We start from the raw sequence: 22,197 nt of genomic DNA, 5'->3' as shown, positions 1-22,197 counted from the left end.
TTGAATTGTGCTTGGAAACGTACTGGGAGCCAATGTAGGTCTTTCAGGACCGATGTTATGTGGTCTCGCCGGCCGCTCCCAGTCACCAGTCTAGCTGCTTAACTATTTTAAGTTGTGGTGTATGTAAAGGAATACAGGCCTTCGTAATATATTTTGGGAGGGGGCTTTCTTTTGAAGGAAGGAAGGAAGGAAGATTTGCATTTCAAGAAGAAGGGTTCTATCCTTGCTTCCTCCCTGAGGGCTCCAGATTTCAGTCCGGAGGGTTGGGGTTTTTTTTGGGGGGGGGGAGTTATGAAGAAGCACGGTGGGCAACAACTTGCAACTCTGAAGTGCTATAGAAATTTGCCACCTCTGTGAGAACTTGTTCTTAGTGGTGGCGCCTGAGTGCTGTCATACCAGTAATATTTTCTAGGCGTGGCGGAGCATCTTCTTGGCATGCAAAGCAGGTGTTTCCTGCCCCACCCCATACTGAGTGTGGTCTCCTCTGCCACCAGAAGTACCTGCCAGGGAGGCGCTTTGAAGCCTGAGGTCCTCTCTAGACACCTGAAGGAGCATCTCCACTCCCATCATTCAGCCTGGACACTGAGGTCCAGCGCCGAGGGCCTTCTGCCGGTTCCCTCCCTGTGAGAAGTGAGGTTACAGGGAACCAGGCAGAGGGCCTTCTCGGTAGTGGCACCCGCCCTGTGGAATGGAAATATGGAAATAAGGAAATAAGAAAATAAGAAAATGTAAAGGAAATAAAACAACTGTCTGACATCTGAAGGCAGCCCTGTTTAGGGAAGCTTTTAATGTTAGAAGTTTTATTCTGTTTTTAGTTCTGTTGGGAGCTGCCCAGAGTGTCTGGGGGAACCTAGCCAAATGGGCGGGGTATAAATATAATCATCCTCATCATCATCTTGAGGACTAGAAGCCAGGTCCTCCAACAGGGCAATATAAGATCGTAGTGATTCCTAGACAAACCAGCCTCTACCACTTAGTTGCAAAAGATCAGTGTGTCTCGTTAACAGTGGAAAGGGAAGGATCCAGTCACCTGGTTGTTGGCCAGGCTGAGAAACCTCAGCTCTGGTAGGGGAAGAGTGAACTCGGGGTTGAAACTGGCACAGGAGGCCTTGGAAGCAATCTGCGGTGAAGGAGAACTGTCCTGAAAGGAAGGCAGAGGAGAGGTGAGAAACGGAAACCAGGACACCAAAAAAGAAAGAGGAGCTGCCCCAATGCATCATGGGTTGTTGTGATCCTCCCCCTTAGAATCTCTACATATGGGTGTGTCAGAGTCTCCTTGGGACTGTCCAACTCCAGAAGGCAAGTGGCAGCTCTGTGATGCCACCCGACAGTCGCGATCCCTCCCCCAGTGGCAGTAAATAAACAGATCAAAACAAAAGGAGTGTTCTTACCAGTTGAAAAAAAGGTAAAGGACCCCTGACCGTTAAGTCCAGTCGTGAACGACTCTGGGGTTGCGGCGCTCATCTCGCTTTGCTGGCTGAGGGAGCCCGGCGCTTGTCCGCAGGCAGTTTTTCCGGGTCATGTGGCCAGCATGACGGAGCCGCTTCTGGCGAAACCAGAGCAGCGCACGGAAACGCCGTTTACCTTCCCGCCAGAGCGGTGCCTATTTATCTACTTGGACTTTTGGACATGCTTTCTGGTAGGTTGCAACTCCTGCAACTGGTAGGTTGGCAGGAGCAGGGACCGAGCAACGGGAGCTCACCCCGTCGCGGGGATTCAAACCACCAACCTTCCAATCAGCAAGCCCAAGAGGCTCAGTCGTTTAGACCACAGCACCACCCGCATCCCCCATTACCAGTTAGTTTCTTTCGTAATCACAGCGAGAGACAAAGGAAGGCATATCTCCCTAGAAATGGCTTTGCTCCCAGTACCGGCTCACCCCCTCCGTCCCCATTAATCTACATCACTCCTACATCGAGTAATCTGAGCTTGTTGCCGCTGCGCTCTGTTCTATCACTCTCAAAGCCTGCCTAGTCTTAGGCGAAGGGTGGTCAGGAATGCCGTCCAAGGACACTGAATCTGCCAGCTGTCTCTCTCCTGATGTTTCCTCTTCTAGCTGCTCCTCGCCCAGTATTTCTCAGCTTTCCCCTTCTGGGCTATGCCGCTCTGCAAACCACTGTTCTAAATCTATACTGTCCTCCTGCCCTTGGGAAGGTTCAGGAGAAGGGGGGGGGGGCTCCCACCATTCCTCCTCAGTCCAGCCCCTGACAGATAGCTAGCAAGTCAGGAAACCAAGCCTTACGAGGAACGGTTGAGGAAGTTGGACATGTTTAGCCTGGAAAAGAGGAGACTGAGAGGAGATACGATAGCTATCTTCAAATATCTCAAGGGCTGTCACATGGAAGATGGAGCGAGCGTGTTTTCTCCTGCTCTGGTGGGCAGGACTCGAACCCATGGCTTCAAGTTACAAGAAAGGAGACTCCAACGAAACATCAGGAAGAACTTTCTGATGGTAGGAGCCATTCAACAGTGGAACTGTCTCCCTCAGGAGGTGGTGGCCTCTCCTTCCTTGGAAGTTTCTAAGCAGAGACTGGGTGGCCATCTGTCATGTGTGATCTCCTTGAGATTCCTGCATTACCCAATGACCCTCAAGGTCCCTTCCACCTCTACAATTCTATGATTCTGGGCTTGTGCAGGAGAACTCCCTGTACAATTGTGCCCCAGTAGAGCCAATGAGGATGACTTGAAAGAAAAGAAAAATCTTACCTGTGTTGGTAGGTCTGGAGACCAGGATGGAAAGATAACTTCTGTTTTTTTTAATAAAAATACAATAGAGAAGGAGGGATATCAGTATCAAGACGCTGAATACAGATGAAGAATAAACAGGACTAAGATGGCAGCCCTAATTATGGATATGTTCTATGAGATTCAATGGGGCTTACCCCCAGGCACTTCCAAAGAAACTGTGAGCTGTAACCAAGAGTTGTTTTGGACTTGCTGCTCATGGTTTGTTTTGGGGAGGAATGCTGTGTCAGACCCTTGTCCCATCCAGCTCAGTACAGTGGTACCTTGATTTACAAACTTAATCCATTCTGGAAGTTCATTCTTAAACCAAAGCGTTCTTAAACCAAGGTGTGCTTTCCCATAGCAGCGGGGGACTCAATTTACAAATGGAACACACTCAACAGGAAGCGGAACATGTTCTGCTCCCAAGGCAAAGTTCACAAACCAAAACACCTTCCGGGTTTGCAGCGTTCTTAATTCAAGTTGTTCATAAACTAAGCTGTTCTTAAACCAAGGCACCACTGCATTGTATTAGAAGAAGAAGAAGAAGAAGAGTTTGGATTTGATATCCCACTTTATCACTACCCGAAGGAGTCTCAAAGCGGCTAACAATCTCCTTTCCCCTCCTCCCCCACAACAGACATCCTGTGAGGTGGGTGGGGCTGAGAGACTTCAGAGAAGTGTGACTAGCCCAAGGTCACCCAGCAGCCGCATGTGGAGGAGCGGAGACGCGAACCCGGTTCCCCAGATTACGAGTCTACCACTCTTAACCACTACACCACACTGGCGTGTGTTGTATTAGAGTTGTTGTTGTTGTTGTTGTTGTTGTTGCCACCTTGCATTTTATTGCTCCCACACCTACTGAAGAGCCTTCATTTCCCAATAAATTCATCATTAGACTGTCTTCGTTCTCTTGTCGTAACTAGGTCTGCCAATTCTATCATACGCACTGCCCCTCGTACCTTGGGCTAGCCATACGTCAAAGACCCCCAAACTCGACCCTCCAGATGTTTTGGGACTACAACTCCCATCATCCCTAGCTAACAGAACCAGTGGTCAGGGATGATGGGAACTGTAGTCCCAAAACATATGGAGGGTCGAGTTTGGGGGTGCCTGGTCAAAGAGTTAAGATTCACCCCCAATTAATAGCCATATGAGTGGCTATCAATAAATGTACTGTCAGTTCTCTTATCTTCTGATAAAACCTGGTCCTTAAGTTAAAATTTTATGCGGTTAATAAATGGCTTATTTTTTGTTTGTTTTTTGTCTCCTAGGCTTGGTTAGCGTCTTTCACCATCATCCAAGGGGGCGGGGAATACCATTGCCCTGCAAAGAAATAATATATAATTATGGCCCACCAGTCCTGTCTGGGTCCTTGCTGTTTTGGACGACAATGTACTCTGGCTGCCCACCACCAGCCGGGGACTTATCCTGGCGGATCTGTTTCCCAGCACTCTTGCGGCTGCGCAGTCCTTCCCGGATGCCCGACTTGGCAGATAAAGGATGGATGGAGAATCGGCCGCTGTCCAAATGGTGGAGATACGGCACCTCTCGGATTCCGTTTCTGTCCAAGTTTAACTGCTTCAGGCTGAAACGGAAACAAGGAGGCCAGTGGTAGGGCACGAGACTATTTTTCCAATTATTATTAAATGATATTTATTGCTAAAATTATTAGTCACTTTTTGCCACGTGACTTACAAGACGACTTATCAAAAAAATGATCATACATTAAAACTTGGCGTGGGTAGGGAATACAGTAATACATCTCCAAAATGCCATAGATCGGGGGTTCCCAAACTAAGGCCCGGGGACCGGATGCGGCCCAATCGTCTTCTCAATCTGGCCCACGGACGGTCCGGGAATCAGCATGTTTTTACATGAGTAGAATGTGTCCTTTGATTTAAAATGCATCTCTGGTTTATTTGTGGGGCATAGGAATTCGTTCATATTTTTTTTCAAAATATAGTTCGGCCCCCCACAAGGTCTGAGGGACAGTAGACCGGCCCCCTGCTGAAAAAGTTTGCTGACCCCTGCCGGCGTAGATAGTTAAAAGCCAAAGAAAGGCCTGGTTAACAAGGAATGGTTTTGCCTGGCGCCTGAAAATAGACAACAATGGTGCCAGGAGAGCCTCCCTGGGGAGAGCATTCCACAAACAGGGAGCCACCACTGAAGAGGCCCGTTCTTGTGTTGCCACCCTCCAGACCTGCCATGGATTGGCACAATTGTGTGCCAATAGGAGGCCGCCCAAGGACACACTTGTTTTGCCAAATGCAAGGTGGTTCTTTTAAAATGAGATTCAGAAGCAATACAAAACACAAGTGAGTGAGAAGATTAAAGATTTTATCTCGCACTTGGAATACTGCAATGCGCTCTATCTGGGGCTACCTTTGAAGGTGACCCGGAAACTGCAACTAATCCAGAATGCGGCAGCAAGACTGGTGACTGGGAGCGGCCGCCGAGACCACATAACACCGGTCCTGAAAGACCCACATTGGCTCCTAGTAATTTTCTGAAGACAATTCAAAGTGTTGGCGCTGACCTTGAAAGCCCTAAATCAGGCATTCCCAAACTGCGGCCCTCCAGATGTTTTGGCCTACAACTCCCATGATCCCTAGCTAACAGGACCAGTGGTTGGGGAAGATGGGAATTGTAGTCCAAAACATCTGGAGGGTCGAAGTTTGGGGAAGCCTGCCCTAAATGGTCTCGACCCAGTAGGCCTGAAGGATCATCTCCACCCCCATCGTTCAGCCTGGACACTGAGGTCCAGCTCCGAGGGCCTTCTGGCGGATCCCTCCCTGCGAGAAGCAAGGTTACAGAGAACGAGGCAAAGGGCTTTCTCGGTGGTGGCACCCGCCCTGTGGAACGCCCTCCCATCAGATGTCAAGGAAATAACTATCTGACTATTAGAAGACATCTGAAGGCAACCCTGTTCAATGAAGTTTTTAAAGGTTTGTTGTTTTATCATGTTTTTAAAATTCTGTTGCGAGCTGCCCAGAGTGGCTGGGGAAACCCAGCCAGATGGGCGGGGTATAAGTAATAAATTATGATTATTATTAAATTATTATAGTAAGCGTGGGAGGTCTTCCTTACCTGCGGAGGTTGGCGAGGCTGACAAAGACGTTGGCGTGGGAGAGGCGGTTGTCGTCCAAGAGCAAGACTTCCAGAGCCGGGAACCACGGAGTGCTCTCACTGCCAAGGGAAACGTACAGTGACTTTGGCTGTGCCACATCACTCAGGAAATGGCAAAAGGGGAGAGAAGGGTGCAGTGTAAGAAAGGAAAGAGGAAGCCAATTTGGTGCCCTCGAGATGCTGCTGAACTACAACTCCCATCATCCCCCAGCTAGCATATCCTGTGGTTGGAGGCGATGAGAATCGTAGCCTAACAACAACCGGAACACACCATGTTGGCTTTCCCTGATCTAGAGGTTCCACAATGTTGGATTTTTTGAATAGTCAAGTTACTTTAGAGCCGGTCTAATGTAAATACTGTCTGTTTAAGAGAAACAGGTGCCGGTGTTTCTGTTAATTGCTCACAGGCGTGGGCTCTGCTTCTTGTATATAAGGCTCTGCCAGAAAGCCTTCTGTATCTCTTAGTTAGATCTTTTCAGTTTGATTCATCTCTTATAGATCACTCTCTCAGTTGTTCCCAGTTTAAGAGATTCCAAGTTGAATCTTAGTGAGAGAGTTGCTTAGTTATAATGCTAGTTTGCTGTTAATTTTTGGGTAGTTTAATGGGAGTTTTGTGGGAGTTTGTGGGAGGTTTGGAAGTCTCTTTAGATTCAGTGTGTTTTTCAGTTAAAGAAACCCAACCGTTTGTATTTTCATCTGCATACTTTTACAAGTGTGCAGCTAGTAAGGGGTTTCATATAAGGGAAATAATATCCTACGTTCTTGGTGGTGTTTTCTTAGCCAGGTCAACTTCTGACTGCGTATACTCTGCGTGAAGCATACTTTAAAGGGCCGCTGTAAAACTGGGATATATGATTTAGATTAAGCAAGTTTCAATACCCAGTTTTCTCCAATATTATTCTTATCATATATATATTATTTTCCAATACACAAACCCCACGCGACCAAACTTCTCCCGCCCAATAAAAACTCTTGCTTGCCACCTTCCTCTCCCCATGAGCTTACCTCTCAGGGGCAGCCAGGTCGAGGGGAAGCGAAGTGAGCCCATTGGCGGTGAGATGGAGGGCTTTTAAGTGGGACAAAACTCCCAGGGCTCGGACGTCCTCGGGAGAAAGGTTGTTGTATGAGAGATCCAAGACCTGGAGCAGAGGCAAAGCAGGCAGTTCCATGGTTGGGGAAGAACCAGCGTGACCTCTAAACCAGCCACAGAAGGTACCGGTACGAATGACATTGTGAGATGTTTTTATTGCCAATGGCTTTTGGGACCTGAATTAAGATGACAGGTTTTGGCTTGGGTATCTTTTTTCGCATCATTTTCGCACTCTTCTGCCTGCCGCCAATTTCCATCCTTGGTAACATGGTTGTAGTAGTAGAGTCCTTTAAGTTCCTGGGCTCTATAATTTCTCAAAAGTTAAATTGGTCAAGCAGCATCAATAGTATTATTAAAAAGGTCCACCAGAGGTTGTATTTCCTGCGTCAACTAAGGAAATTTAAATTGCCCCAGGAAGTGTTGATCCAATTTTACAGAAGCATCATTGAAACTGTTTTCTGTAATTCTGTTACTGCTTGGTATGGTACAGCCTCCAAGACAGACAAGAAAAGGCTCCAACGAGCTGTAAGAATTGCAGAAAGGGTAATTGGTGCTAGCTTGCCTACAATAGAGTCAATCTATGCTACCAGAGTTAAGAAGAGAGCAGAGAGAATTGCAGCAGATCCTTTACATCCCTGCCATCATCTGCTAGATTTACTCCCATCTGGACGTCACTACAGGTCTTCATATACAAAATCAGCCAGGCACAGGAACAGTTTTTCCCCCTTGTGCCATTAAATTGTTAAATTTGTAGATGTGTAGCTGAAGGGGAGGTCAATTATGGGTGGGTTTCTTTGCTTATTTGTATTGTGAGTGGAACAGGGTGTGTATGTTTACATTGCAATGTAGCTGAAACAAATTCCAAGTATGTTGGAAAATGTACTTGGCCAATTATTTATTTATTTATTTATTTATTTAGATCCAATGGGATTTCCTTTTATTTGTTTTGGTGGTGATGAGCATGAAAGGTGTGTGAATGGGTGTATGGTTGAGTGCATATTCCTTGTCTTGACATGTGAATTACTTGTTAACCTATAAAGCAATATACAGTGGTACCTCGACTTACGAACGACGCAACAACCAAATTTTTCGACTTACGAGTGGGGCAAATGGCCGCACGCTTATGAATTTCTCGACATCCGAACGGAAACCGTGGCAGTTTTAGATAGGGTTTTTTCGACATACGAATTTTTAGATGGGGTTGCTTCGACTTACGGATTTTTCCGTTTCCAATGCATTCCTATGGGAAATCACGTTTCCAATGGCGCTTTTTGAATTATGATTTTTTTTTTACCTACGAAGGTGCCTTCGGAACGGATTAAATTCGTAAGTCGAGGCACCACTGTATAGAGAAAATCCAATATTGGTTGTCTGAGGTTTACTTGGGCCTCTCTAGAGTGTACTGGGTCTCATCCATGTTAAACACCTAAACAGATTAAAAGAAACTATTTGGTCATTTCACTGGGACCTGAGAGTTTCAAAAAAGACAGGGACTTGTCAGAAAATTCCAGGCTTCATACATAGAATCATAGAATCGTAGAGTTGGAAGAGACCACAAGGGCCATCCAGTCCAACCCCCTGCCGAGCAGGAAACACCACCAGAGCATTATTGACATATGCCTGTCAAGCCTCTGCTTAAAGACCTCCAAAGAAGGAGACTCCACCACACTCCTTGGTAGCAAATTCCACTGCCAAACAGCTCTTACTGTCAGGAAGTTCTTCCTAATGTTTAGGTGGAATCTTCTTTCTTGTAGTTTACATGTTACTCTCAACATGTAAAACTGACCTCCGAGGCACTCTTTGAAATTGAAAAGTCACTTCGGGGAGGGGGAATGTGAAGTAGAGAAGCAGCTGAGGAGGAAGAGGGTGCCTCACCCAATTCCCCCCGCCCGGTGGTTTATTCCCCAGCCACCCCCGGCCAGGTTCCAAAGGCATAGCTGCATGAACAGAGAAAGTTGCCTTATAATGAGCCAGGCCATTGCTCCATCCAGCTCAGTACAGCCTGCACTGACTGGCAGTGGTTCTCCGGGACTTCGGCACAGGGGCTCCGGACATCCCTGGAGATTGAAATCAAGGACCTTCTGCATGCAAAGCAGATGCCCTGTTACTGAGCTACAACCTCTTCCTTAAGTTAAGAATCCTAAGGGGAACATAGGAAAGTGGTCAATCAAGCTCAGTATTCTTGACACTGATTGGCAGCAGCTCCCCACAATTTCAGGCAGGGAGCCCCCTCCCAGTCCTTCCTGGAGATGACAAGGAATGGATCCGGGACCTTCTGCAGGCAAAGCCGATACTCTTCCAGTGAGTTCCAGGCCCTTTCCCTACACGCCACGAGAAGCTAGCCCCTTAAGCTCTATCAGTCACCCCTTTGGCTTACTTCCAAGTGTGGAAAGTCCCCGGCATTGACTTTTATATTCCTTAGGCCGTTCAAGGAGAGTTCCAGTTCCCGGAGGCCAGGAAATGTACGGAAAACGTCTGAATGGGTAATAAAAGGGGGGGGAAGGCAACATCAACAGAAAGGATCAGTGCGGGGGAACCACACAAATACACTTTCTAAGCAGTTGGAGGGCCAGCTCAAGGCATTTTGCTGCCCGAAGCAAAGGACAAGCCAGCTGAATCTCACTTCAACACTCGGAAAGGGGACAGGTCCTTCAGTGGCCCTGAGGGCAGAAGTCTAGCTTATAGGATTCATGACAGGTCTATGACACATGCCGCTCTGATCTCTAGCTAGGGGTGGGGGTGAAATTTTGTTCAGTTCACATTAATAATAATAATTAATTAATAATTAATAATTTTCTTATTTATATCCCACCCACCTGGCTGGGTTTCCCCAGCCATTTAAATCCAAATTGATCAAATTTTCAGTTTCCGAAACAAGACGAGAACTGAAACACAGCCATCCTTCAGAATGTGCCCTTTTCTGAACCAAACGATGCTTACCAAAATACATATATTGGGGGAATGTGTGCATAAAAATGAGTATGTTAGTGAAAACGATGTATAAATAAACATGCTATATCAGGGGAATAGAATCATAGAATCATAGAGTTGGAAGAGACCACAAGGGCCATCCAGTCCAACCCCCTGCCAAGCAGGAAACACCATCAAAGCATTCTTGACATATGCCTGTCAAGCCTCTGCTTAAAGACCTCCAAAGAAGGAGACTCCACCACACTCTTTGGTAGCAAATCCCACTGTCGAACAGCTCTTACTGTCAGGAAGTTCTTCCTAATGTTTAGGTGGAATCTTCTTTCTTAAAGTTTGAATCCATTGCTCCGTGTCCACTTCTCTGGAGCAGCAGAAAACAATCTTTCTCCCTCCTCCATATGACATCCTTTTATATATTTGAACATGGCTATCATATCACCCCTTAACCTTCTCTTCTCCAGGCTAAACATACCCAGCTCCCTAAGCTGTTCCTCATAAGGCATCGTTTCCAGGCCTTTGACCATTTTGGTTGCCCTCTTCTGAACACGTTCCAGCTTGTCTGTATCCTTCTTGAACTGTGGTGCCCAGAACTGGACACAGTACTCCAGGTGAGGTCTGACCAGAGCAGAATACAGTGGTACTATTACTTCCCTAGATCTAGATGCTATACTCCTATTGATGCAGCCCAGAATTGCATTGGCTTTTTTAGCTGCTGCATCACACTGCTGACTCATGTCAAGTTTGTGGTCTACCAAGACTCCTAGATCCTTTTCACATGTACTGCTCTCAAGCCAGGTGTCTCCCATCCTGTATTTGTGCCTTTCATTTTTTTTGCCCGTGTAGTACTTTACATTTCTCCTTGTTAAAATTCATCTTGCTTGCTTTGGCCCAGTTGTCTAATCTGTAAAGGTCATTTTGAAGTGTGATCCTGTCCTCTGGGGTATTAGCCACCCCTCCCAATTTGGTGTCGTCTGCAAACTTGCTCAGGATGCCCTCAAGCCCATCATCCAAGTCATTGATAAAGATCCAAGTCATTGATAAAGATGTTGAATAAGACTGGGCCCAAGACAGAACCCTGTGGCACCCCACTAGTCACTTCTCTCCAGGATGAGGAGGAGCCATTGATGAGCACCCTTTGGGTTCGGTCAGTAAGCCAGTTACAAATCCACTGAATGGTAGCATTGTCTAGCCCGCATTTTACCAGCTTGTATGTGCTTGCAAAAATGTGCACGTTGGTCAAAGCTGCATACAGAAAAGAACTTGTTAAGGTGAAATTCAAAGTAAAAGGCTGGTTAATTTTTATGAGGATTAGGAAAAGAAGCGTTTGCCAATTGCTGTAGAAATGTAAAACACTGAATTTAAGATTGGGAAAATGAGAAACCGAGGGATGCAAAATCAGACAGTTCCTTTCATCCCTATCTCCAACATCCCTATCTCCAGCATGGGGGTGAAGTGCCTGGTGTTATTTTTTAAATGGCTGTGGGTCATCGCCAGCAGGCCAGATTGGAGCATCATAGCCAAGAAACACAGGGTAATGTAGTGTTGTGAGTTTATGGGGTGCCTGGACTACCCTTCGAGTTCTTGGACCTACCCCCCTTCCTGAGTGCCAGTCACTGGATTTAACACATTAACACTTTGGCGAAACCAGCTTCCCGTGTTCAGGAAATCATCTGGGAAAGGAGCCATTGACTAAGAACGAAGTGGAGGTGATGGCCCATTCAGAAAGCCATTAAGAAGGAAAAGCCCGAAGCGGGTGGGCCCCCTCCTCCAGCTCTGAGGAAGCCCAACAGCCGTTGTGCAGGCGCAGATGACAGCCGAATGAACGGGAGTTGCAGGGAGGCAGGGGAACCCCAAAAGCCACGTGCTTCAGGTGAAGACACCCCCACCCCCATTTCGATGTGAACATCTCTGTGCAAATGCAGAAAATGGCCTCTCTGCATTTCAAGCCACCCGTGTGAACATGCCCGATGATTCTTCATCACCCACCCAACAGGCCAGTGCTAAAGGCCGCAAAGTGCCACGCATTCCTTACCCAAGGTCAAGAGATTTTCTGTGGCATTGATATAGGCAACGCAGTCAAACTGCTCAAAATCTTCTTCTTTTGCCTGTGAAAAGGAAGTGAGAAGGAAACAAGCTCAATCTACACGTTTTCAAACAGAATCGGGGCCAAAATGGTTAGGCTTGCTCCCAACTGCGAAGCAAACTGGAATCCTCTGACATTCATAACCATGGACGGACCCCAGCCCCCCAAGTAAGGCAAAGGTTGTTTTTTTAAAAAAAGGTAAAGGACCCCTGGATGGTTAAAGCCCGTCAAATTCGACTATGGGGTGTGGAGCTCATCTCTGCTTTCAGGACGAGGGAGCCGGCGTTTGTTCGCATAAGGCTTTGCCAGTGTGGTGTAGTGGTTAAGAGCGGTAGACTTGTAATCTGGGGAGCCGGGTTCGTGTCTCCGCTCCTCCACATGCAGCTGCTGGGTGACCTTGGGCTAGTCACACTTCTCCGAAGTCTCTCAGCCCCACCCACCTCACAGGGTGTCTGTTGTGGGGGAGGAGGGGAAAGGAGATTGTTAGCTGCTTTGAGACTCCTTCAGGTAGTGATAAAGCGGGGTATCAAATCCAAACTCTTCTTCTTTTCATGTGGCCAGCATGACTAAACCATTTATGGCACAGCGGGACACCGTGACGGAAACCAGATCGCACGGAAACGCCATCTACCTTCCCGCCACAGCAGTACCTATTTATCTACTTGTACTGGTGTGCTTTCAAACTGCTAGGTTGGCAGGAGCTGGGACAGAGCAACAGGAGCTCACCCCGTCGTAGGGATTCGAACTGCTGACCTTCTGAGTGGTAAGCCCAGTCAGGCACGTCCAAAGTCCGCTTTGGGGGCCTAATCCGGCCGTTTTTTTTCCAGCCCCTGCGGTAGTCTATTCATTGGGGTCAAATCCTAAAAAGCTGAACAACTTCAATCCTAAAAAAAGCTCAACAACTTTGGTCGCCCGTCATGCATATTCACTTCATCATATCTGGCCCTCTTTGAAAAGAGTTTGGGCACCCCTGGCCTAAGTGGTTTAGACCACAGCACCACCTGCACCCCCAAGAAGCCCCTCTACTCATGGTTGCATAGCAATGTGACTTTCCAGCCTTGGGCCATGGCTATATTCAGCCAGTTAGGTGGGTTGTTGTTCCAACCCATTTCACCAGAGTTACTGCTATCCCAGTACAGTAAATTCACAAGAAAAGCCTCCTACTCACCAAGACAAAATTTTGGTTGCTGATGTCCACGGAGCACAAATGTGACGGGCTTTTCACGTGGTGGAGCTTAATCTGGAAATAATGATGATGATGATGATGATGATGATGATAATATTTGTACCCTGCCCATCTGACGCTGGCAGCTTTTGACATAATATAAAAACACAACTAAACATCAACCATTAAAAATGGAAAGAAGCAGAAGTCCCAGCAAAGGAAGAATGGATACAAAAACTTACGCAATGTGCAGAAATGGTGAAACTTACCAGAAGAATAAGAAATCAAGATAACAAACTGTTTATAAGAATGGAAATGGTTTAGTTAATATTTACAGATAAATTGTAAACAGATAAAAACATTGGCAGGATTACTGTAATAACCTGCAGTTTCATAAAGAGTATATATTTAAAGAAGATGAAAAAATGAGCAAATTAATTTAATTAGGACATGCAGAAGATATGAAAAATAAATGTAAGGAACCGCAGAAAGAGGGGGAAGGAAGTCAAGTTTTGAAATGTCAAAATGATTGTAAAATCAGTGAAATGTATAAACTTGAAAAGTATAAATTTTTTTCAAGAGGGGGAAGAAAAACTTCCTGATACAACAAGTTGGAGAACAGGGTTGTAGAGACACACTGTCCAAGGGAGGCAGTGTTGCCTAGTGGCCAGGGTGTTGGACCAGGCCTTGGAGACCAGGGTTCAATTCCTTGCTCAGCCATGAAAACTTGATGGGTGACCTTAGGCTAGTCACCAACCACCTCACAGGGTGATGGGGAGAGCCATGAAGCCCACTTAGAGTTCTTTGGAGGAAAGGTGGGATATAAATGCAGTAATACAGAAAAAAAAGAAAAATGCAAAATCCAAGGCAAACCAAGCTCTGGGCCGCTTCTAATGATGCTCGAGTTTTTCATGCTCTCAACCACCCCCAAATGGTACAACTAAAATGATCAAAGATCTGAAGAACCTACTCTAAGAGGAAAGGGAGGAGGAAGAAAAAGACGACAAAGGCAGAGAGCCACAAACTTTATGGAGGGTGTGACAAGAGTAATGTGGGAAGCAGCTTTTTCTTTCTCATATCATGGGAACTCAATGCAACTGCCTTAAAGAGGCTGACCAAAACCAAGGTGGTTCTTTGCACACTGCATAATTAAACTGTGGAACTCACAGCTACAAGATGTGTCTAACTTGTAGCACCTGCCCCCCCCCAATTGTTGCTGGGCTCCAGCTCTCACCAGCATGGCCAATGGTCAGGTGTGATGGCAGTTCACTTATAGCTCAAAGCACCGGGAGAGGGCAACAGCTTGGGGAAGGTTTGCCTTCAAGAGCTGCTGCCAGTCAGAGTAGGTAGGGCCCAGCAGAGAAAAGGCCCAACTCTCCCTGAGTCAGCTTTGAACGATATTCAAGCTGAACGTATTTGTGCGAAGATCAGCATGAGTCTCAAGCTGTATGGTCTCTTCCTTGAAGTCACTCCGCAAGCACAACAGAAAAGCAGCAGTTAGGAGTCGTCCTACACACGAGTAGGACCTTGGTAAAGACGCATGTTCTCTCCCTCCTAGTCGATCGTTCGGGAGCTTCAAAAGCTTTCTGCAGCCCGAACATCACAGCGACTGATGCCTTGGAGACAACAGCACGCTTAGAGATCTGCAGAGTCTTCGCAGTTGCGTAACAGAACTCAGCAACTCAGCATTTTGGCTCATCTATTTTATTTACATCTAATACACTCGGAGCACCGCAACATGGCTCCATCTTTCTCTAACATCAGACAGAAAGAGAAAAGAACAAAGGACAATAGTCCCACTTCACGGAACACAGTAACACAAACATCCTGTCTCCGTCACTTCTCACTCTGTGGAATGAAAAACATACACCGTCATGTGATAGACTGCAGACACAGGCAATGAAACTTCAACAGATCGCACTCACCAGCTGTGCGCCGTCGAGAGTTTTGTTGTCCAGAACCTTGTAAGCCCCACTTGCCGTTCCTGGTCTTCTCAGCCTAACCTGGGGGGCTTTTGTCCCAAACAGCAACTCGATCTTGGTCTTCTCCGCTGTCCGGCGGGCCACTTGCCAGTGGCCAGCCCCTGAGGAGCCATGACGGAAAAGGAAAACGGCCGGCATCAAATCAGGAGAAAGCACACTGGATTTGCCACACATGGCCTTGTTCATTTATTCCTCCCCCCGCCCCCGGTAACATTTATACACATCTCCATGTGAATTTTGGTATATAAAGATCTCTGACCTGGTCACTCCAGCCGCATGGCTTCAACCAACCTCTTTTGTTTCAGACCAAAGTCTGAAACTTGTGTTTTTCTATACCAATAGTTCAGAAACTTTTACCTTTTGTAACTAAGCAACGTTTTAAACTGCCTGTGCATCTTGTCTGACTGCTGTATGGAAAACCACATGAATCTGACCTTTGGAGAGCTTTGTAAGTAAATCATGACTTACCGAATGTGTGGTCTATCACGGTGCTGGGGAAGTGGGAAACAATGGAAAGAGCTTTTAGAAGGGGACACTTTAGGAGTCACTGGAAGGGCACATTCTAAAGCCTGCATTTCCACGCTTTTCTGTGCTGCGTGTCTTGCAGTGTTAAATCTCTGCTGGGGTTCCCTCACCAAGGAGGACTTGCCCCAAACTTGGCTTCCAGGAATCTAAAACGGGAACACTACGCACCAGCTTAGCCTTGCCTGCTATTGGATTGCCTGCCTGCACCGAATCTGACAACGGACAGCTTTGACCTTGCCTCTTGCCTCACTCTTCTTGTGGTCTCTCCTAGCCTGGACCCTGACCTTGATCAGGCCCTGGATGTTACCCTACTGGTGTTGCTTGTGTCGAGTCCCGTGTTTACCCAGGAGCCCAGGGAGAACAGGACATCTGGTGCTCTCCCCATTCCTGCCTCTAGCCTCACCCAGCACTGGTGTACAGCACCCAGGTTGCCCTTGAGGTGGGGGAATGTGGCCCTCTAGCTGAAAGAAGGCTCCCCACTCCTGCCCTAAGAGGGTGTCTTATTGATCTCCAGGGAATTTATTTCCACGTTATCAAAGTCAGGATGGGTTACCTTCCTCGTATCTGGACCGCAAAAGGCTCCGGGCCGGAAAGCAGTTGGTGGGGCAGCAGTTTCCATCGTCAAGTTTATACATTCCTTTGGTAGCCATGTTGTCATTCTAGCACCTAAAGGCAGCAGAGAAAGAGATCAAAGCATTTCCTATAACAGAAAGGCTCTCGCGGCTAAATCAATGGTTTCTTTAGCACCATCAGCCTTATACTGAGTCATATCTCTCCTACACCAGCAGACCCTCCAAGTATCCCTATTTTCCAGGGACAGTCCCAGATTTGATCCCAGAATGTCCCATTTTTCCCTAGGGCGTCCCTATTTTCATGACCAGCTTGTCCCGTTGATTTCAATCGAAGCACAATGAATGAGTCTGGATCCAACCCAACATGTTTATTTAAATGTTTGATGATATTTTAAAGCCTGTTTGGATTTTGTAATGGCCATTAGCTACGCAAAAGGATGACTGACGGACTGGTGCTGTTGTCTTTGTTCGGATAATCTATATATTGCGTAGCTACAACTGCCCCAGGGAGTGTTGACAATATTGCTCTGGGTGGGCCAAAGATTGGGCTCGTGTCATGAAGCTGCCTGCATCAGATCACTGGTTGGTTGAATCCAGGACCGTCGGCTGTGATAGCTCACTAGGGCTGGGCAATACCTGGTTTTCAACATCGCAATACATCACCAGCTAAACATCCCAATATACTGATATATCATGATGACTGAAATAAGGATGGAACTATGTAGAGGCGAACAGTAGCGCTGGGCGATATCTGGTTTTCAACTTCATGATATATTACCATCTAAACATCATGATATTATGATATATCACAATGTCTGAAATAAGGATGGAGCTGGTTTTCAACTTTGTGATATATCACTAGCTAAACATCGCAATATCCTGACATATCTTTCTGGGTTATGTGGTCAGCATGACTAAACTGCGTCTGGTGCATGGAGGACAGTGACGAGTGACAGGGTGCATGGAAATGCTGTTCACCTTCCCATCACAGTGGTACCTATTTATCTACTTGCACTGGTGTGCTTTCGAACTGCTAGGTTGGCAGAAGCTGGGATACAGCAACAGGAGCTCATTCCATTGCGGGGATTCAAACCACCAACCTTGCAATCGACAAGCCCAAGAGGCTTAGTGGTTTAGACCACAGAGCCACCAGCAGGAACTGGGCACAATGGACCTCTCCCCACTTGAGATTCCAAGCAACTGGAATTCAACAATATATGGCCTCCGATACTGGAAACAGAACAGTCATTGTGGGCAGAAGCAGAAGTGTTGTTGGTGTTTAGTCGTTTAGTTGTGTCCGACTCTTCGTGACCCCATGGACCAGAGCACGCCAGCCTCTTCCACTGCCTCCCACAGTTTGGTCAGACTAATGTTGGTAGCTTTGAGAACACTGTCCAACCATCTCGTCCTCTGTCGTCCCCTTCTCCTTATGCCCTCCATCTTTCCCAACATCAGGGTCTTTTCCAGGGAGTCTTCTCTTCTCATGAGGTGGCCAAAGTATTGGAGCCTCAGCTTCAGGATCTGTCCTTCCAGTGAGCACTCAGGGCTGATTTCCTTCAGAATGGATAGGTTTGATCTTCTTGCAGTCCATGGGACTCTCAAGAGTCTCCTCCAGCACCATAATTCAAAAGCATCAATTCTTCGGCAATCAGCCTTCTTTATGGTCCAGCTCTCACTTCCATACATCACTACTGGGAAAACCATAGCTTTAACTTTACGGACCTTTGTCGGCAAGGTGATGTCTCTGCTTTTTAACATGCTGACTAGGTTTGTCATGGCTTTTTTCTCAAGAAGCAGGCGTCTTTTAATTTCATGACTGCTGTCACCATCTGCAGTGATCATGGAACCCAAGAAAGTAAAATCTCCCACTGCCTCCATTTCTTCCCCTTCGATTTGCCAGGAGGTGACTGGACCAGTGGTCATGATCTTAGTTTCTTTTCTTTATTGACCTCTACTTTCTCTCACACACACAAGCCCCATCATAAGGGCTTGCGACTTCTATGTATGCGGCTTGGGACCCTCGTACCTACGGGACCGCCTCTCCTGGTATGCCCCGCGGAGGACCTTAAGGTCCACAAACAACAATACTCTGGAGATCCCGAGCCATAAGGTGGCTAGATTGGCCTCTACTAGGGCCAGGGCCTTTTCAGTATTGGCCCCAACTTGGTGGAACGCTCTTTCTCAGGAGACCAGGGCCCTGCGGGATTTGTCATCTTTCCGCAGGGCCTGCAAGACAGAGCTGTTCCGCCTGGCCTTTGGGTTGGACTAAGCCTGACCCCTGTGTTTTCCTCCCTCATGGCCTGGATTTATGGACTACTTGAAATGAGGCTGCCTTTTAAATTTTAATACTGTCTTTTAATCTGTATTTTAATTAATTGTTTTTATGTTTTATTGTGGTTTTGTTGGTGTGAGCCGCCCTGAGCCCGGTTTTTGACTGGGGAGGGCGGGGTGTAAATAAAAAATTATTATTATTATTATTATTAATAATAATTTATTATTATTATTACGTACTGCTGCTGCTCTAAGTAAGCCCACATCATGATGTTTTGCTGAGCAAAGCAGCCCTGCTTCTGTGACACAACACAAAGGCCACCTTCCCGTGAGCCTCCTCTGCAGAGGGACAGAGCACAGCCAGCACCATGGCATCGCAGCAGTGAGGAGGGTCAGCAATGCGGGTGACACATGGGGACGTGAGGGTTAACATCAAGCTGCAGCCATGGTGCAACGTTCCCAGAGAAGGCCTGCAAGAAAAGACCTTCTCTTCACCCTTGCCTTGCACCAGCAGCGGAACAAGGAGGAACCATGGCAGCAGGAGACATGAGGTATGGCGGTTGGAGGATGGATGGCGGCTAACAGATTGAGGTTGAATCCTGACAAGACAGAAGTACTGTTCGTGGGGGGCAGGAGGCGGGCAGGTGTGGGGGACTCCCTGGTCCTGAATGGGGTAACTGTGCCCCTGAAGGACCAGGTGCGCAGCCTGGGAGTCATTCTGGACTCACAGCTGTCCATGGAGGCGCAGGTCAATTCTGTATCCAGGGCAGCTGTCTATCAGCTCCATCTGGTACGCAGGCTGAGACCCTACCTGCCTGCGGACTATCTAGCCAGAGTGGTGCATGCTCTAGTTATCTCCCGCTTGGACTACTGCAATGCGTTCTACGTGGGGCTACCTTTGAAGGTGACTCGGAAACTGCAATTAATCCAGAATGCGGCAGCTAGACTGGTGACTGGGAGCGGCCGCCGAGACCACATAACACCGGTCTTGAAAGATCTACATTGGCTCCCAGTACGTTTCCGAGCACAATTCAAAGTGTTGGTGCTGACCTTTAAAGCCCTAAATGGACTCGGTCCAGTATACCTGAAGGAGCGTCTCCACCTCCATCATTCTGCCTGGACACTGAGGTCCAGCACCGAGGGCCTTCTGGCGGTTCCCTCGTTGCAAGAAGCCAAGTTGCAGGGAACTAGGCAGAGGGCCTTCTCGGTGGTGGCGCCTGCCCTGTGGAACGCCCTCCCAACAGATGTCAAAAAGGAAAACAACTACTAGACTTTTAGACGACATCTGAAGGCAGCCCTGTTCAGGGAGGCTTTTAATGTTTAATAGATTGTTGTGTTTTATTCTTCTGTTGGAAGCCACCCAGAGTGGCTGGGGAGACCCGGCCAGATGGGCGGGGTATAAATATATTATTATTATTATTATTATTATTATTATTATTATTATTATTATTATTATTATTATAGTATAGCCAGGAGTTTTGCAAGGTTCAGCCCCATTTGTTTAGAAGTTGCAGGCTGACCCCCAGAAATCATGTCTTGTCTTAACGGTTTGGGTTTTATCACATTAGCACCCCATCTTTCCCAAATGGCACGACGGTGGTGCGCTGAAGGCTCATCCCCTTCCGTATGCCCCTGTGTGAGAGCCCGAGTGATGTAGTTGGTTAGAACATCAGATGAGGACCTGGGAGACCTTGGGCCAGCCATTGCCTCTCAGCTGAACCTACCTCACAGCGTGTTTTGTGGGGGTTAAATGAGGAGGGGGGAATCTCGTATGCCATCTAGAGGTCCTTAGAGGGGGGAAAGGAGGGATATAATAATAATAATAATAATAATAATAATAATAATAATAATAATAATAATAATAATAATTTATTATTTATACCACGCCCATCTGGCCGGGTCTCCCCAGCCACTCTGGGCGGCTTCCAACAGAAGAATAAAACACAACAATCTATTAAACATTAAAAGCCTCCCTGAACAGTGTCTGGGCAGAATGATGGAGGTGGAGATGCTCCTTCAGGTATACTGGACCGAGGCCATTTAGGGCTTTAAAGGTCGGCACCAACACTTTGAATTGTGCTCGGAAACGTACTGGGTACAATATATACTAAAATATGTGGTTATGGCAGGGACAGGCAGAGAGGACTGTTCCAGATTTCGTACCTTAAGAAATGCTGTAGGAATCTTCACATAAAATCCCGTTGCTTAAACTTCACCACAGCTCAAGTGTTGGAAACAGAGTTCAGGAGCTGCACTGACAGGAGGAGCAGAGCTGATTCTTAATAGCTGGGGTCAAAGCGGGCCAGGATCAGTGTTTCTGCAGGACACGCTGCGACTTCCTCCCGTTGTAAATCAATGGTTGCCATTCATTCCTTGAAAGAAAAGCAATGGTCTGCTCTCGGAGACAGCATTACGTCTTCCACGCTGGGTCCTTAAATGCAGGGCTTTATTTTTTAGCATATAATGGGGGGCAGGAAGAGGAAGGGCCGTAGCTCAGTGGCCCAGAAATCTATCCACAATAGCATCTGCTTCCTATGTATGTTTTGCCAAGGTTAGGTCTTTATTTATTTATTTATTTATTTATTTATTGCATTTACACCCCACATTTTTCTCCAAGAAGAAAATGCTTCTCCCACTCATCATTTAATTCCCACAACAACCCTTCAGGGTTGGGTAGGCTGAGAGGCAGTGAGCTTTGTGGCCATGTAGGGCTTTGAACCCCCGTTTCCCAGGTCATAGTATGACACTCTAACCACTTCACCGCACTGGCTCAAGCAAGGAATACTTGAACACTTTGCCCCTGCCTTCTCCCTCCAGTCCTGATTATTATTATTATTTTTCGAGGTGTGACACGTCAGCAACCTGCACGGGGGAAATGCAGCCTCTCCCATTTGCTTCAGTTACAGTAAGCCAGGCATCCCTCCCTCCTTCCTTCTCACTCTCTCTCTCACACAATCATAGGATCGTAGAGTTGGAAGGGGCCTTGAGGGTCATCTGGTCCAACCCCCTTGCAATGCAGGAATCTTCTGCCCAACAAGGGGATTGAACCCACAACCCTCTTCGTGCTCTGCGGACTGAGCTACCCACACCTCTCCAACTACAATTCTACCTTCCAGGCACCCCACAGCTGCCACGAGGACTGGAATTTTGCGAGCTTACAATCCTTGCCTTTCCATCTCACACACCCTCCAGTGTCCTAGAGTATGATCCCAGCCCCTTCCCTTATCCCATTTTATCTTCTCAGCAACCCTGCGAGGTAGTGCCTTGGGCTGCTAAGAGAGAAATATAGATATGACCGGCCCATTTTCTCTTCACACTGTAGGGTTGCCACCTGTCCTGCATAATACAGGATTGTCCCGTATTTCGATGTAAAATGCTATGTCCTGTATTGATAGTTTTGTCCTGTATTTCTCTCCCCCCCCAAGTTAGGGATCCTCTCCAAATGCATGTGTTTGAAAGGATGTGCAAAAGGTCATGTATTTAAGCTCTGGGTAGCAAAGCACAGGCAGATTTACACATTCACGTGTGTGTGTGTGTGTGTGTGTGACAAATTCCAGAGGGGCCACCCTGTTAGGCTGCAATAGATTGTACTTGATCGCTTTGAAGTCACTTCAGCGCCAGGTGGGGGGAAATCCCCCCCCCTCCTGTCCATGGGCCTAGCCAGGGGGGGGAGCAGCTGCCCCCAACTAAACCAAGTAAATAAATAAATAGATTTAACTAAAAGTAGA

General features: G+C 47.1%; 1 protein-coding gene across 1 annotated transcript in view; it reads right to left on the bottom strand.

The window, feature by feature from the left end:
* The window catches only part of XRRA1 (X-ray radiation resistance associated 1), a 40,837-nt gene that overhangs the window by 17,313 nt on the left and 1,327 nt on the right, over window positions 1–22,197 (bottom strand). The window contains exons 2-12 of the mRNA XM_035114746.2: window positions 20,633–20,841; window positions 16,180–16,292; window positions 15,045–15,202; window positions 13,123–13,194; window positions 11,904–11,976; window positions 9,321–9,418; window positions 6,859–6,992; window positions 5,815–5,913; window positions 4,083–4,312; window positions 2,707–2,747; window positions 1,031–1,141 (exon numbers count right to left, since the gene is read on the bottom strand). Of these exons, the coding sequence (XP_034970637.2) occupies window positions 1,031–1,141; window positions 2,707–2,747; window positions 4,083–4,312; window positions 5,815–5,913; window positions 6,859–6,992; window positions 9,321–9,418; window positions 11,904–11,976; window positions 13,123–13,194; window positions 15,045–15,202; window positions 16,180–16,276 (1,113 nt within the window). The 5' untranslated portion in view covers window positions 16,277–16,292; window positions 20,633–20,841. The remainder of the gene's footprint in view (window positions 1–1,030; window positions 1,142–2,706; window positions 2,748–4,082; window positions 4,313–5,814; window positions 5,914–6,858; window positions 6,993–9,320; window positions 9,419–11,903; window positions 11,977–13,122; window positions 13,195–15,044; window positions 15,203–16,179; window positions 16,293–20,632; window positions 20,842–22,197) is intronic.

The sequence above is a fragment of the Zootoca vivipara genome, chromosome 4 (assembly GCF_963506605.1).
Source record: "Zootoca vivipara chromosome 4, rZooViv1.1, whole genome shotgun sequence".
Lineage (NCBI taxonomy): Eukaryota > Metazoa > Chordata > Lepidosauria > Squamata > Lacertidae > Zootoca > Zootoca vivipara.
Note: the sequence above shows the minus strand (reverse complement) of the source record. Positions and strands in the feature narration are given on the sequence as shown.